The sequence below is a fragment of the Zingiber officinale genome, chromosome 7B (genome assembly GCF_018446385.1).
Source record: "Zingiber officinale cultivar Zhangliang chromosome 7B, Zo_v1.1, whole genome shotgun sequence".
Taxonomy (NCBI): domain Eukaryota; kingdom Viridiplantae; phylum Streptophyta; class Magnoliopsida; order Zingiberales; family Zingiberaceae; genus Zingiber; species Zingiber officinale.
Window position 1 is genome coordinate 16,552,918 of NC_055999.1, and position 17,212 is coordinate 16,570,129.

Sequence of the window (17,212 nt, forward strand, 5' to 3'; positions counted from 1 at the left end):
CCTTATCTTAGTAACCAACAGGTGAACAGTAACTGTATCAGGAATAATCAAAATCATATAAGACCTGTGCTAGCTAAGTAAGAAGGGTATAGACCCAAAGTCTTACGCATAAGCCGGGGCACTGATTGAAGGTGAGATCCTGAACAGGTGAGGCTCACTGGAAAACAAACAAGAAAAGAATGCAGAGTAAAAAAAAAATATCATTATATTTACATACAACATTACATAAAAAAATATCATTATATTTACCTGCAACATTATATTACTGTGGTGATCCACTTAATTTCTATAATTTATTACTATTGAATTTTCTTTTTTTTATTTACTGTTTACTATTTACTATTTACTATTTACTATTTACTATTTATTTTTTACTATTATTAATTTTTACTGTCTGTTCACTTTTATTATTATTTAATTTTTATTATTTATTATGTTTATTTACTTTTATTACTGTTTATTATCTGTACGAAAAAAATAATTGATACAAAATCTTACAGATTCTCATGTGGCCCCAGGTCATTCTACTACGCTCGATCTAGAATATTCTACCGTCCTACGTGCTGCCGAGCAAGCCTTACTTCGTTAGCCGTTCTACGTGTCGCCGAACAAGCCTGTTCTTCGTTAGCCTTCGTGACGTGACCAGGCCGGGCTCATCATATTTGCCACTTGGCCGGCAACGATTAGCTAAGTTACTGCGCTGGGCCGAATGCGGAATCGACTTCGAAGTAACAGATACCGCCACGCGTCCGTACGTTCGTTGGATAGGGCTAACGTGATCGTATCCTGAGTCGTGTCGCGTGAAAGAATGTGATCGAGGGAAGCGATGCAGCACCACGCACGAAGTGCGACTAGTAAACGGCGCCGTTAGAGAAAACGGAGCGCCTTTGTGGAATCCGCCCCGGTTAGGGTTCGACGGTCATGACCAGGTAAAACCTGCCCTCCTCGCAATGAATCCATTTCAAAAATCTCAGAAATTTGAGAGAAGGAGAGAGGGCTTGAGGACACGAGCTCGGCGATGGCGGAGAACAAGGAGTCGGTGTTCGATCAGATAAAGGAGAAGTTCCACGGGGCGGACGACTCCTCGTCGTCCGACGACGAGAAGTCCAAGGTGGTGGCGGCGGCGGAGGCCGCAAAGGCCAAGATCTTCCGCCTCTTCGGTAGGGAGAAGCCCGTGCACCAGATCTTGGGCGGCGGAAAGCGTACGATCTTTGATTGTTTTCTTATTCTTTGTGTCTTTTTTACTGGTTTGGAATTGATCCTATAATAGGATCTCTTTAGATCAAAATCGAGTGTGGTCTTGGCTACCGTGATCTTGAAGATCTAACTGCCTGATGTCTGATGTGCATGGTTTTCGTTGGATTTTGCATCGATTGAACACATACATATATGTGGATGAATCTGTTTTTATTTATTTATTTATTGATGACGAGATCGATCTCCATACATTTTTGGGATTCATCTGTTCATGAACCCTACATATTTGAATGATCCTCCTATCCAGAAGTACTTTGTTGATTTGACCGATCATAGACTCTACATTGGCGAATCATTTGCAGCTGCTGATATTTTTCTATGGAAGGACAAGAAAGCTTCAGCTGCTGTTCTTGGTGGAGCCACAGCAATCTGGATCTTGTTCGAGCTTATGGAGTACCATTTGCTTACTTTGGTCTGTCACTTGCTTATCTTGTCTCTTGCTCTCATTTTCCTCTGGGCCAATGCTACGCATTTGATTACCAAGTAAGACAACTATCATCAATTTTGTTACCTCTTGCGTGATGAATTAGATTGAATTTGATTTCTTAATTATCGTTGATTGCAGGTCTACTCCACACATTCCTGAGGTGAGCATTCCTGAAAAATTGGTTGTGGACATTGCTCTTTCTCTGAGATATGAGATCAACTGTGGCCTTGCCGCTTTGAGGGAAATTGCATCCGGACGTGATTTGAAGAAGTTCCTTGCTGTATGCAACATTTTCAATATCTAATATTTGGATCTCTTTTTTCTTTAATTTGTCCTGATTAGTCTTGTGGATTCAGGTGATTGCTGGACTATGGGTTCTCTCGATCATTGGGAACTGTACCAATTTGGTGACATTGCTATATATCGGTAATGAGTATTCAAAAAAAAAATTCTTTTAATTGCTCCTTTTACCTTGCCCATTGCATCTGAAACTGTTCTTTCATGTTTCTTGATGAAGTTTTTGTCACACTTCACTCTGTACCTTTCTTATACAACAAGTATGAAGACGAAGTCGACACATTTGCAGAGAAGGTAACAATCGAATTTAAGAAGCAATATGCCGTAGTTCATGCCAAGTATCTGAGCAAGATACCAAGAGGTCCATTGAAGGACAAAAAGTTCCAGTAGCTGTAAATCTTCATGTTTCTAGTCGGTCTTGGTGGTTGTTGTGGGCTATCATTTTCTTGTTGGCGATTTATTGTTCTTTTTGACGAACCATGTCTGGATTTTGATACTTGTACTATGGTGGTTCGTGGCAGTTCTTTCTTTAACTAATATGGGCCATACAATATACCGGTGTGCCAACCATTGGTACATAATTTATCATTTATGCCAAATTTTGATTATGCTTGCTGGATTTGTGTTATATTTCATTTAAATTCCTTGTTTATGTTTAATTTTGGCGATGTTGGGATGATAATGGATGGGTTCGTAAGCATTATGTTGGGATGATAATGTCTGTTTAAATTCTGTGAGGTCGGATCATCTATAAGATGATCATCTATAAGATTGTGCTTTCAGATTTCCCCTAATAGTCGGGGTGTGAAACTCAATACCATATCTATTACATTAATCATCACATTTAAGTATTATCTGTGCGGATTTGTATTATCTGTGCTAATCCGTCGTAGAGGCAGCCGCGTTGGTGAGACCAGAGGAACTGAAGGGAAGACAAGTGGTAATTAGTTTCGATTAAAGTTCTCGCCAGAGTTTTTTTTCACCTTTTAAATGACCCTTTTTTATGTTCGGCAAAAATACCAAAAAAAGCTTCGATTTCTGGGGAAAAAAAAACTCAATCAAGTTTTTTTACCACTACCATATAGATTCTTTAAAGAGGAACTATTCTTGCCGCGACATCCCTCCGCGATCCACCCTCCGCGACCCAGTTGGCAGCCCACGTGGCCAACTCCACCTCGGCCTCTCTCTCCGCTTCATCGCGATTCCTGTCCCCTCGCGTTAAATTCCTCGGCGTGCCCTAACTCTCTTCCCCTTAGAATCTCTCAGCGACGAAGCAGGCTACCTCTCTCTCCGCTTCATTCGTGATTCTCGTCCCCTCGCGTTAAACTCCTCTGCGTGCCCTAACTCTTTCTCCTCGGCATGCCCTAACTCTCTTCCCCTTGGAATCTCTCCGCGACGAAGCAGGCTACCTCCTTCCTCATCTCTCCGCGACCAAGCAGCAGCCTCCTTCCTCATCTCTCCGCGACCAAGCAGCAGCCTGAGCAGCCTCCTTCCTCATCTCTCCGCAACCAAGCAGCAGCCTCCTCCTTCCTCATCTCTCTGCGACCAACCAGCAGCCTCCTCCTTCCTCATCTCTCCGCGACCAAGCAGCAGCTCCGTCAAAGAAACAAAAGTGAGTTTTTGTCTAACCTAATCAGATTAGGGTGCTACTAATTTCTGAATCTTGGCTTGGGTGCTGCTAATTTCTGAATCTTGGCTTGGGTGCTGCTAATTTTTTAATCTTGGCTTGTAGTTGTGCATTGCAACCCTCATCTCTTCTGTTCACAGCCAAGCAACAACGAGGATAGACCAGGTGAGAGCCATAGTATTGGGTTACAGTTTAGCCGATGAAAGTTTCATATGTTTGTGTTTTATGATGCCCTGTCTTTGAGTTGTCTCTTCGAGCAAGTAGGATCTTTGGGTTGAGTGAAATCATATAAGAATGGACATGAAAATTTCATTACATACTTGATATTGAATTTTAATGGCATTGTAAACATTTTGCAAGATGATGACATTGGATAGTACATATAACTTTTTGCTAGCATTGGAAACTTTTTACAAAGCTGTCATTTTGGGAACTCAATTCTAGATTCACTCATACTATGAACTGATCTTGTTGCCTACATTATGTCGTGGAGGAATTTTTTCCTTTGACCTACTTATTTGTTTGTATTCTGAAACAATATATTAGGGTTCTTGGTGGATGCTTGTTTACAATTACTATCTTGTCTTTACTTTTGGATCTGTTGTTTCTTGGTGGAAGGATTTCTTTAAGTGATTAAATTGAGGATTTTGTTTTTCCCTTTCTTGATACCTACTTTTTCCTTTATAATTCAAATTGCCTAGTTATAAGTGTGTTAATTCATACAATTTAGCTCCCAGCTCCCTACAAGAGTGTTGATTTATATAATTTAGCTCCCAGCACTGCAAGAGTGTTGATTCAAATTGCCTAGTAAATGTAGGATTTATCATGTTTTTTTAATATGTCTATGTTTTTTGTCTAATATTCGGCCTTGTTATCTGTTTTGGTCTATATTTGTTTTGTATTTTTTTTTCTCTTGTATTTGTTGTGTTTTTTTTTTTGCTCAAATTGTTTCATTTCTTGTCCCTTTTCCTGTTTATTTCAAAGGCTCTGTATTTTTCAGGGTCTAATTTCTGGTTTTTTTCATGGCATCGTCAAGTTTTAGTAGCATCGACAATACGAGATTTCAACCTGTAACATGTAGAGACTGCGGACGAAATACATTAGTGTGTATTTCTAAATCAACTAAGAATCCTGGGAGACAGTATTACAGATGTGTGCAACATGGATGGCAACAGTGGGTGGCGACTGATAATAGTTCAGCTAACAAAAGTGAAATTGAATGCATTGCTGCTAATGGACATAATATGAGGATAATCAATGTACCGAAATTCATCTGGATATTAGTGGGCTTGAACTTGATTCTCTTAGCCATAATTCTGATTTTGGTGTTAGTTTATCTAGATATGTTGTTTTAAATTGTGTTGATGTTGTAATGTAACTGTTGTACGTTTGGATTTGGAGACATAATGTTAGTGTTGAAATTATCGTTCCCCTTTTATTATTGATTAAATATTATTATTGAATTTATTTTGTTAATTCATCTTATTAATCCGCATATAGCTTGCAGTGTGGACACAACAACAGGGGCCTGAGCTGCAAGTTCTCTTCATTTTGCAGAGCCAATAGGGATGACCTGGTCAATTCCTGATTTAGAACCAGCTGAAGCTTCCATCCTTTTGTTCTTGGTCATGGGTGAGTTGCATTGCATCGATTTCCTACCTTTTACCCGGTTGTTTCTTTCTGAATCTAAATCTGTAGTGATCAAATATTATCATTATGCATGCTTTCAATATAATTCAAGTTTGTTCGATATGATCACCACCTGAATTTTAACTCTCTTTTTTGTTTTTTTTTTCCAGAAATGCCCCACCAGCTCCTCTGTCCTTTCCTCGGTGCCACCATTCCTCCGAACCCATGCCAATGTCCATGAAGGCTTCCATCGACAAATGGAAGCCCGAGGGGTCATCACAGCCTAATGGTGCATCAGCCCGCAACTCACAAATGGCCCTCTTGCTGTCACACAACGGACCCGAGAGGTCATCATCAATACAAGCAGGCTACAACCAGACAATAATACCTCCAGGCCTCCTGTTGTCGTTGATGTGATGCTGAATTTGGCATTTGTCGAAGCTGAACTATTTTTGCATTCTCAAATCTTCCCTTAAATGCAGTAAATTTCATTTTAAACTATTGATGTTGAATTGTAAACTCTAATAGCAGTGCGAACATGTTGGTTGGTGATGGCAAGATGGATGCTGGCTCCAAATGGCAGGAACCAAATAATGTATTGAAACTGTTGTAAGTTAAGTGTAAGGGGAGAGAAGGCCCCCAGAAGCTTAAAACATGAACAGATTTTGATTATGGGAAAATCTATCAAAAACTTAGGATGCTTTGAAAATGTGTGTTCCAAAGCTGCATTTACTAAGTTTAAGATGATTCTTGTTTTTGTTATGCTATCCAATCGACACACACAAATGCTTAGCTCTGGTAATGAAATGTTGTACTAGCCATTAACTTTCTCATTTTTCTGGTTAGTAAAATTAGATTTCTCAGTTGCATCAGTTCATGGTTATTTTCTTCAAAAACATGGTTGTATTTACCATGACAATACTGATTCAATCATGAATCTATTACTTGACTTTTATTAACCTTTGCATTGCATGAGCTTTAGCAGAATTTAAATGGTATAACAAGATTCATATAAACGACCCTAAATAGTTTGGAGGAACACAACTCTCCGGTACGAGTCATATAGTTGACCCTAAATAGTGTTTGGAGGAACACAGCCATGATCCTTCCACTGCCTTATGCACTCTGCAAAAGTTTGAGAAATTGATTATAAAAAAAACACACACACAAAAATGATATATACATACAACAAAGAGGATCAATCTGAATCTTACCATTGGTAAGCCTTTCCCTGCCCTTTCTCTCAAGAATGCACAAGAACACCTGTGAGTAGAGATAGTGCTGTCTCACATTGCTCTTGTGTCGTTTTTCCTTGGCTTATGAAACTATGCAAATTCTCTGCGGAGTTAGTATTCCGAGTAAGAACTTCAAATTTTCAAAGGATAATTATAGTGTGAGTAGCTGAATTCATCATTGACATAGATTGTTATACCTTTGACTCCATCTATTCCTGCATTTAAGATGTTTTCATCTACTTCTTTTAGTATCACTGGGTAATTTTTCAGAATTAGTGTTGTTGCGATATCAGAGCCCATTGAATTTCCCCCTACGACGCTAATTTTAGTTATTTTCCGAGGAACCAAACCCAAGTCAGTGATCCCAGCAACCTGTAAGATGTGTTCAAGAATAGAAGTTAGCTCAAATCATCACAAACTAAGCTTAAATTTATCATTTCTGACTTTAGTTTTTGTGAAAAAAAAATTAAAAAAAAAGGACAAGCAGATAGTGTTTGTACCATTGTAGCTCCAGGACCTCCAGGAAAAATTGTTATAGAACAAAATTGTTCAGAAAAGGTTATCCTCCAGAACGCTTTGCATTTGCAGTTCTCTTCGTAACGCTTTGCATTTGCAGTTTATCCTCCAGAAAAGTTTACTTATAGAATAAAATTGTAATTTAATTACCTGCCTTTCTTGCACAATGGAGTATCATAGTCAGATTAAATACAACACATATTAATCAAGCCCAGTTTGATAACTTGGATACAAAATCAACAATACTTCAACAATTAGTTTCTTGCTTTACAAACCTACAAAACTCCCAGCTAACATAAGATAAATTCAAATATCAAAAAGAAACTGCAACTTTAGAAGTAGAATTCATGTTCTTCCAAACCAGCACTTGACAAAATTCCATGTTCTTCCTTGCACAGAAAACTGCCTTACAAAATTCTCCCTGCACCAAAGCCTTATAAAATTCTACTTGCGTGGAAATAGAAAACAAACCCAATGATATCAAGCATTTTCATTAACTAACCTGAATTTTCATTCCATCTTGAACCAAAAAATAGTACCAATAGAAAAGTTGTACTCATAGCTGCAAGATAGATTATAAACAAACTTTAAACTAGCTAAAATAATAAAAACATACTTGTACAAAACAATAACACACAATTACTTTAAGTACCTATTATATGCATCACATACCTCTTTTTGGCCCTTTGCAATTGATTTATTCATAATTTGTTCAACCTTAGATTGCTTCCTCTTTGTGGGTGGGCGACCTTTGGTTCTTACTTTCAATGGAGAGTGTATCACTTTTGGCCCAGATGTCGATGCTTCTTCAAATTGTCCAGCCCTTGATTGCCCGTTCTCCATAGCAATAATAAGTTTTTCCTTAGTGTCTTTCATGATTTCCACCAGAACAGAACAAATGTCGTCACTTTCGGCTCCAAGTTGTTGAACCTCTTGCATCAATGGGGTGAGAGTATTATACCGAAGTCTTTTTTCACTACAATCATATTCATCATATATGTTACTGATGCTTTGATACCCACGCTTAATATCTTTGCGCCATCGGTCCATAATATAACTCATAGGAACCTCAATAACCTTCATTGTCATCAACACTTTGATCACATGCCTACATAAAATTCCCCGGAACTCAAACAGACGGCACACACACTTCAATTGGCAATGTAACTCGGTATAGTGTACCCTAAAGGAAACTTCTCTTCCAGGTTGTCCATTATTTCCCAACATATTTTCTACTACTTCAAATATTAAAGTTGTCCCTTCTTCCCTCAACAAAGAGGCATCGCAAAACATCAACCCTCTTATTTCATCTTGGAATAATTTAAATATATTATTAGTGTAGGCATTTTGGAATTGTCTTTCAATAGAATGACCAAGAATAACTGGCATGATAGAATTAAAAGAAACAAAATCCAAATTTTTTTCATTCTCAATATTCTTCTTCAATGCACTATCATACTGCTCAACAAATTGCTTCAAAGATGTTTTAGAATGAACATAGTCATCAAAAAATGCATTCATACTTTCACTTCTTTGAGTTGTGGACATACTAGCCCAAAAGTGACCTTTAACATACACAGGTATCCATATATTTCGTTCATCATATAAAGATTTCAACCAATCATTGTTCTCCAGCTTAAAATCCTCAATCATTTTTAACCAATTCTCATCACATTCATCAACTGTAAGAGAGTTATAAACAATGGTCTTCAATTGTTTCTTTATCAGTTTGTATTGAGCATGACCACCTAACTCCACTGGTAGTTTTTTCATAATATGCCAAAGACATAGACGATGATGAGAATTCGGAAATACCTCTTCAATTGCGATTGTCATTGCACGACATTGGTCTGTGATTATAGCCTTTGGAGCACATCCATGCATACATGTCAACCACGAGTTGAACAACCATGTGAATGTTGTTGAGTCTTCACTTGATATTAATTCACATCCCAACAAAATAGATTGCCCATGATGATTCACCCCAACAAATGGAGCAAAAGGCATGTCATAACTATTAGTCAAATAAGTTGTATCAAAAGTCATGACATCACAAAAGTAATCATACGCAGCCCTACATCTTGCATCTGCCCAAAAAATATTCTTTATTCGAGATTCACCATCTAAATCCAGCACATAAAAAAAATTTGGGTTCCTACTTTGCATACGGCAAAAATAATTACTCAAAGCTTCAGCATCTCCTTCCCCTAACCTCAACCTTCTAGCTTCTGAAATATAATTTCTACATTTTCTCTCATCAAATGATAAATTCTCATAACCTCCAGCCTCAACTACACAAGAGTGAAAACTTTTGCTTAAAGTTATTCAAGCTTGATCATTTAATTCTAATTTTCTCTTCGTAGTTGAATCCAATACTTTATTACATCTAAAATGTCGCGACTTACCAAGGCTCAAGAGATGATTATGTTCAAGGTCTACACTAGTTATCACAAAGTTCCCATCATTTCGAACAGCTACATTAATCTTAGCTTTGCAATTTGTCTTACTAGAAGGTCGAGGGTGTAAAGCATTTTTTGCTTGAGATATTTTTTACGATTTTTGGCACATCCAATAGAAAAATATTTTTGTTTTCCATCATCTCCATTCCGACCACCTAACTTCAAAATACCAAAACCAACACTGGTAGCATAGGAATTATAAAACGTACGAATTTCTTCTTCAGAGGAAAATATCATTCCAATCTCAGGTACCTTGACTTCTTCGACGGTAGATGGAGATAGGTCTTGATCCGCATGATCGGTGTCATCTTTCATCTCATTTGAATCAAATTTTGCTTCTTCCATAATAGTTTCTTCACCTACATTTATTAAGAGAAAAGTTAATAACATAAACCATAAAAAAACAGAGAACATGCCCTAAATAACACATAGAACAGAAGAGATGAGGGTTGCAATGCACAACTACAAGCCAAGATTCAAAAATTAGTAGCACCCAAGCCAAGATTCAGAAATTAGCAGCACCCTAATCTGATTAGGTTAGGCAAAAACTCACTTTTGTTTCTTTGACGGAGCTGTTGCTTGGTCGCGGAGAGATGAGGAAGGAGGAGGCTGCTGGTTGGTCGCGGAGAGATGAGAAAGGAGGAGGCTGCTGGTTGGTCGCGGAGAGATGAGAAAGGAGGAGGCTGCTGGTTGGTCGCGGAGAGATGAGGAAGGAGGCTGTTGCTTCGTCGCGGAGAGATGAGGAAGGAGGCAGCCTGCTTCGTCGCGGAGAGATTCCAAGGGGAAGAGAGTTAGGTCATGCCGAGGAGAAAGAGTTAGGGCACGCCGAGGAGTTTAACGCGAGGCGACGGGAATCGCGAATGAAGCGGAGAGAAAGGCAACCTGCTTTGTTGTTGAGAGATTCCAAGGGGAAGAGAGTTAGGGCACGCCGAGGAATTTAATGCGAAGGGACGGGAATCGCGATGAAGCAGAGAGAGAGGCCGAGGTGGAGTTGACCACGTGGGCTGCCAACTGAGTCGCGGAGGGATGTCGCGGCAAGAATCGTTCCTCTTCTTTAAAATGCCAAATTACCCTTTAGTTCAATCAGTTACGTTTAAATTTCAAATGACCCTGTAGTTCAAATTTATTTTTATCCTATAAATTTATACTCCTAATCTTTTTAGAGTGGTTTCTTCTTTATCACAGTTAATCCTTGTCAATTATATTCTGTAGATCAAATAATATATATATATATATTCCTTATTTATTCCGTGAATCTAACATAGAATAAGAATGGGAATAATTTTCCTATTCCTTATTTATTCCGTGAAATTAAAAATAGTGAAAGAGAAGGCTTGAACGCGGACTGGTCCGCACGCCGGTCCGCACTCCGCAGTTGCCACCATAACTTAAACGTGCTTAAGAGACACTAAACTCCTCCAAACTAAACTAGAAACTGATACACTTCAGCAAATTCCCAGCAAACCTTCCACAAGCAGCCACAAGCTCATGAGAACGCAATCGCCCAAGTATCAGTATCATCTTTATTTACGCAGCCTAGATTTGATGGGCTCTGAAGTGTCTTTTCTCATCATAGTTACAAACTCATCGTAATTGATTCTTCCATCCTGCAACATATGCATAAGCTACAGATTAATCTTTACGATGAATACTAATCATGGCAGATCCTCAGCGAAAGAAGTAGAAAGGACTATTGTGAAGTGCTGATTGCTCTTCCGATATTCCTTAATTTTAGAAAAGTATTATCAGATTATTAAGAAGAATATGAGACAGGGGTAATTGCTGATGCAAGATAGTTAAATGCAATGAGCAAGGCGATCAGTACAAGATAAACGTTAATACTTCTACATAGAAAAAGCAACTGAGAAAAAAGATGCACCTTATCCGTGTCAACTTCTGCAATTATTTCTTTTATTGTTTTCTCATCACCCATGTTATACTTCTTGAGAGCTTGCTCCAATTCCTCAACGGTTATGTACCTAAAAGAGTGAAAAGATGAATAATTTATCCACATAAGAGTGTGAACAAATTTTTCATTATGTAAACATGATGTTACCCGCTCTTGTCTTCATCGAAATACTCAAATGCTTTGTATAAATGATCTTCCCTTTCCATTCTGTTCATGTGCATGGTAGCCGTTATGAATTCAATATAATCAATGGCCCCATTTCCATCAACATCGGCCTGTTCATGATAATAAGGTTGCTTTCTTAGATCACCACACCAGAATGTGCACGATGAATGCAGAATAGTGTTGAATTTGGTAATACTAAATGCCAGCCTATTCTTTTGTCAAGTAGAATCAAGCACAAACCAGATGAATTTAGCAAAGCAGCAAGCAATTTGAGAAACATGACGTGAGTACTGATAAATTTGCATACATTCTATTGCTACGGAAGAAAAATGCTTATGTTTTCTCCCTGTTAATATGAACCGCCTCAAACTGTATAAATCTAATTTTTATGTAATACCAATGTTTATTCATTATGCATACAGGCAGTCACCAATGTTTTATTCATTCTATACACAGGCAGTGCACTAACAATGTATCAGGCCATGAACTAATTATCAATTTGCATCCCTTTCATGTGAATGTATATGTTGCTGTTGGGGTACCTTCTCAAAGATTCACAAGAGTATGAAATGGAGCATAAGCAAAAGAATAGTCTAACAGTAAAGAAAGAAAAATTTGAATGCAAGGAAACATACTGCTTCCATCAACTGCCTAACTTCTGATTCAGAAATCTTGATGCCCAAATTACCCAATTTGGGTAAGCCTGCCTTTAGTTCTTCATATGTTATTGTCCCACTATTGTCAGTGTCAATTGATTTGAAAATCTCTTTTAAACCCATGATTTCATCTTCTGACAAGCTTTCTGCTATAACCTGAGAACAAAATGTTGTCAGTGAGAGAGACTATTATGCATACAAATTCAGAAGAAATTGTGATTGAACATCCACCTTCAGAGCCACTTTCTTCAGCTTGTTCATGGCCCTGAATTGCTTCATTCTATTCAAGACTGTAAGATCAAGTGGCTTATCAGGAGCACCATCTCCTTTCATCCATGGATGGTCTACAAAACTTCCAACCATCAAACTAGCAGAAATAATGTTGCTAACAAGCTAACAAATTGAGGGGATAAAAATTATTCACTTGACAGAAAAATGTTTGAGTTTTCTTAACATGGCCAAACTGTACTGTAACAATGCCCATCTTTTAATCAAATGAGATAATAGAACCATGCGTATACTTAAACTGAAAATCAAACTCATGATACAAATAGTAGTAGATAATTTATCCAAGGACTTCAAATGTACACATGTCAACGTCACACAGAATTGAAACTCCTAGAAATTTATGTGAAGATGATTGTAACTCAGCGTATACTTAAATTGAAAATCAAACTCATGATAGAAATAGTAGTAGATAATTTATCCAAGGACTTCAAATGTCCTACTACATGTCAACGTCACACAGAATTGAAACTCCTTGAAATTTTATGTGAAGATGATAGTAACTCAAGCAGTTTATTGTTAAATAGGACGTAAACTACAGCTTACTGAGAATTTCAGCGGCACTAAGTCGTTCCTTAGGATCTGGTCTTAACATTTTTTTCACCAGTTCTTTAGCACCACTTGATATAGAAGGCCAAGGATCAGATGAAAAATCAATATGACCGAGTAATATAGCATCAAATATTCCATCCTCATTATCTGCATCAAAGAAATACAATTCCTTCAACTGATTCATATAAAATGGGATGAATTTTTCAAACTCCCTTATTTTGAAAACTTAGGAACCTGCCCAAAAAGGAGGGACACCACAAAGAAGAATGTAAAGTATCACTCCAGCACTCCATATGTCAGCTTCTGCTCCATAATGACGCCGCAATACTTCAGGAGCAACATAATAAGCACTTCCAACAAGATCTTTAAATACTTCTCCTAAATGGCAGGTACTTGTTGTTAGTTGAGTAAATTTATTAATATTGGGCAAACATTGATGCAAGAAAATCTAAATGCAAAGCATTATTTTCACAATTTAGCATAGGGTTTCTTATAGAATATATCAGTTATTGCTCTATATAGATTTGACTATGTAACATAAAAGAGATATTCCTAAGCTTCACTAAGCTATGATATGAGCAAGATTTTATCCATAGCAAAGATCAGGTGAGTATGAATAAGAATATGTATGTCTTGGAATCGTGTGTAGTAAATGTGTATTTCTCAAGCACCTAACAAACCATGAGTAGTGACAGCATAAATGCCCTATCTGCACTGTAAGGCCCAATTAAACTTTCCAAGCTACTAAATAGTAACAACTCTTGGATCTTAAATGTCACATAAAAGAATAGAAGAAAAGCAAGGATCACAACAATAAACAAGTAAAATAATCTCTTATAGATATCGTGACCCATATCCAAAAATTGAATGTAGCACAATTTAAATTAACCAAATCAAGTTATATCATTTTCAGTTGTATGCCAACCAAGTCACAAACTAGATTAAAAATTCAAAAAAAGTTTCTTCCTTTCTTCTTCTATTCTTAGCACTTTTCACGCTTCAGCCTACATTGCTGAATTTTTAAAAATATTTTTTGGGTCTCTTAATCAACTTAGAAAATTAAAAAAAAAATTGCCATTGAAGTAATTCTTGTGTGAATACATCATTCTTCTCTGTAGTGAAGTAATTTAGTTTAACACAAAACCAAGCTAACAACATTGTGTTGCAATGTCACACAAAATTACTAGGGTAGACATGAATGAGGCGCTGACTACTGCCATCTGCAATGCTATGAGTTGCCCACCATTAAGCATATGAAGTTTACTTGTATGGTAGAGATATTTTGAAGAACTTGAAAGCTGATCCCATGAGAAACAGTAATATCTTATATATTTTGAAGAAAACAGTGTAGCTTAATTAGTCTCAATACCATACTTGATTTCAGTGAGCGACATATTAAGACACTTGTTCATCCTTGTGAAAAATTAAGGACCTAGTTCTGACTAAGAATTCTCAATGAATGTTCCAGTAATAAGTAATCAACTATGTTTAAAAGGCTAGATTTCAATGTGATAGACATGCATAGGCATTGCTTTTGTGGATGGATCATGGTTGGCAATGCAATAGTCTGACTAATTATTGTGTCTCTAACAGAAATGCGAGGTGTACATAAACGGATCAACTGTGATGAGAACGTTGTCAGTTTACCGGGCTTAAAGAAAACGGACAGTCCAAAATCAGTAGCCTTGAGCGGCGATTCCTCTTTCTTGTTCAAGAACAAAAAATTCTCCGGCTTGAGATCCCGGTGCATGACGCCCATGGAGTGACAGGCATGGACAACGTTAACGATCTCTCGGCAGAGAGCAGCGGCCGCGCGCTCGGAGTAATGGCCCTTGGTGATGATCCTGTCAAAGAGCTCCCCGCCCTCGCAGAGCTCCATCACGAGGTTGACGGAGTGCCGGTCCTCGTAGGCCCCCTTGAGCTCCACGATGTTGCGGTGGCCAGTGAGGTGGTGCATGATCTGGATCTCCCTGCGGACGTCCTCGAGGTCGTCTTGGCGGACGAGCTTCCGTGTGGCAATGGACTTGCAGGCGAACTGCTGCCCGGTCTCGCGGTGGGTGACCAGATAGGTGACTCCGAACTGGCCCCGGCCGAGTTCGCGCCCGAAGGTGTAAATGGCGCGGACGTCCTCCATTGGCCGGCCGAGGACGCGGCCAACATCGGATGCGACGGGGCGGGGGACGGAAGGGGCTCGGTGAGAGTAGGTGGAGGGAGCGGCGGCGGCGGCGGCATGGGGGTTGTGGCGAGGGTGGGGACGGGCAGGGGTGGGGGAAGGAGGAGGCTCCTTGTGGCGGCGGGAGGTGCGGTTGCCCATTTGCAGTTCGGATCGAGAGGAGAGGAAGACGGAGACGAGATCGAGAGAGATTAGGTTTCACGGAGCTAGCGAGCGAGCGACCGTACTGCGAAGTTGAAGGCGGGGAAGCGTCCGCAGACAGAAAGATTAGAATCGACCGGACATAGCAGGTAGACGGTCATACTCAAAAGTGTGTGTGTGCACGTTCGCCGGAGCGGACCGCGTGATGGGAGAAAAAGGTGGGACCCACTCGCGGAATGATTCTTTCTCCAATAACGATAAGGGTACGTCGGCGTAGATTATTCCGGAGTCGAAGACACGGACGATTTAGAAACCGCGTGAAGAAGAGAGACCGCGTCGTGGTTCGTGGTCGAACGTCATCCACGCGGCAGCACAACGCTTAGCCAATGGGCCGACGGTGGCCCAATTAATGTCGGTCAGCGGGGTCGGGCTCGAACTCCGAGTCGGAATCTCGCACGTGCTAGATGGGCGTCTGGATGTGGCTCGGCCGCGTTGGTGGCCGCAGGCACGGGCCCGACCAAAGCTTGCGGTTATGCCAACGATGATAAGGATTAAAAAAACAACGAATTAATTAATCGTATAACTTGTCAATAGAACTGTAAATGAATCAAACGTTCGTGAATAAATTTGGTGTTCGATTTGATAAGAGCTTATTTATATTCATTCAATATACATAAGATTAATTAAACAAACAAACTTGAACGGCTCGTTAAGCTAAACAACAAGCTTGAACACATATGTGTTCAGCTCGTTAATGTTCGTAAACAATGTTCGTGAACAACGTTCGTGAACAATGTTCGTGGACAATGTTCACAAACCATATTTATTAATAAAACTCTTTTCAATATGTCAAATAAATAATAAAATAAAATAAAATAAATAAATAAATTTAAATTATCAATCTTAATAATCAATCAAACAATTAAAAGTTTCAAACAATCAAACAACCTCAAATTGAGAGCTTGATAACATCTAAACGAACCAAGCTCAAGTCAAGCTCAAGTCAAGGTTGAATTGAGAGTTTGATAACATCTAAATGAACCAAGCTTCAAACAAACTCAAGCTCATAAAAAATAAACCAAGCCAAGTTTGAACACTCATTTTAAAAGTTTGGTTCATTTTAAGCTCGCCTCGGCTCGGCTTGGTTATCTTATCAAACAAGTTTGAACACCCCAAATCTCGACTCGACTCGACTTGTTTACCGCCCTACTTGTCAATTCGAACATTTTATCTGACTAATTTACCACGTCACTAAAATTAAATATTGTTTTTCTCCTAAACGCCCTAAGGCACCAGGGTCGGCCCTGAGGTATGTCACCGGGGGCGACGGCCAAGGGCCCTCGATTTTAGGGGGCCCTGAATTTGACATACATATATAATATATATTATATATAATTAGATTGTTTTAATAAAAACCCCCCTAAAAAATTATTGGATTATTTGAATAAAGGTTCAAGAAAAAAAGAAGGAAGGTAAATGGTCATTTTTTCTCTTTCCAAGATTTTATTGTTTGTACAACTTTTTCTTTATTAATTTATTTATAGAAGTCATAAGACTCCAAAGAGTAAAGTATGAATCATGAACGCTAATTTTCTCCTTTCTTCTCCTTTGAATCTCTTCTAATTAAGTTTTTGTTCCAATTGAAATTTTAGTTTCATCAATATCATCATTGATCAATATATAAACTTACAACGTAAGTTACCTACTTATCTATATTTTTTTCTTATTGTCAATATTCAATGTTGATTTTTAATATTGTATTGGAGCCAATATTTTATGATTTTTCTTACATATTTAAAAAACTTAAAATAAATCATCTCAATTTTAATCATCATAGAATAGATTATATCGATTGCTTCAAGCATAAACCAAGCTTTATTGTTC

The 17,212-nt window shown here is 38.5% G+C and overlaps 3 protein-coding genes across 3 annotated transcripts; 1 reads left to right on the forward strand and 2 right to left on the reverse strand.

The window, feature by feature from the left end:
• The first annotated feature begins 891 nt into the window (after positions 1-891).
• Positions 892-2,609, forward strand: LOC122005413 (reticulon-like protein B2). The gene is made up of 5 exons (XM_042560445.1): positions 892-1,202; positions 1,560-1,740; positions 1,823-1,964; positions 2,041-2,110; positions 2,202-2,609. Exons 1-5 carry the CDS (start codon positions 1,019-1,021, stop codon positions 2,369-2,371), a joined length of 747 nt encoding a protein of 248 aa, XP_042416379.1. The 5' UTR covers positions 892-1,018; the 3' UTR covers positions 2,372-2,609.
• Positions 2,610-7,627: 5,018 nt separating this feature from the next.
• On the reverse strand, positions 7,628-10,937 carry LOC122004196 (protein FAR1-RELATED SEQUENCE 5-like). Its single transcript, XM_042559120.1, has 5 exons — positions 10,913-10,937; positions 9,618-9,806; positions 9,394-9,525; positions 9,157-9,279; positions 7,628-9,075 (listed from the first exon to the last, which is right to left on the reverse strand). The coding sequence occupies exons 1-5, from the start codon at positions 10,935-10,937 to the stop codon at positions 7,628-7,630; spliced, it is 1,917 nt and encodes a 638-aa protein (XP_042415054.1).
• On the reverse strand, positions 10,705-15,464 carry LOC122005414 (calcium-dependent protein kinase 1-like). The gene is made up of 8 exons (XM_042560446.1): positions 14,662-15,464; positions 13,249-13,392; positions 13,009-13,161; positions 12,409-12,521; positions 12,157-12,333; positions 11,504-11,631; positions 11,327-11,426; positions 10,705-11,054 (listed from the first exon to the last, which is right to left on the reverse strand). The coding sequence occupies exons 1-8, from the start codon at positions 15,326-15,328 to the stop codon at positions 10,971-10,973; spliced, it is 1,566 nt and encodes a 521-aa protein (XP_042416380.1). The 5' UTR covers positions 15,329-15,464; the 3' UTR covers positions 10,705-10,970.
• Between the last annotated feature and the right edge of the window lie 1,748 nt (positions 15,465-17,212).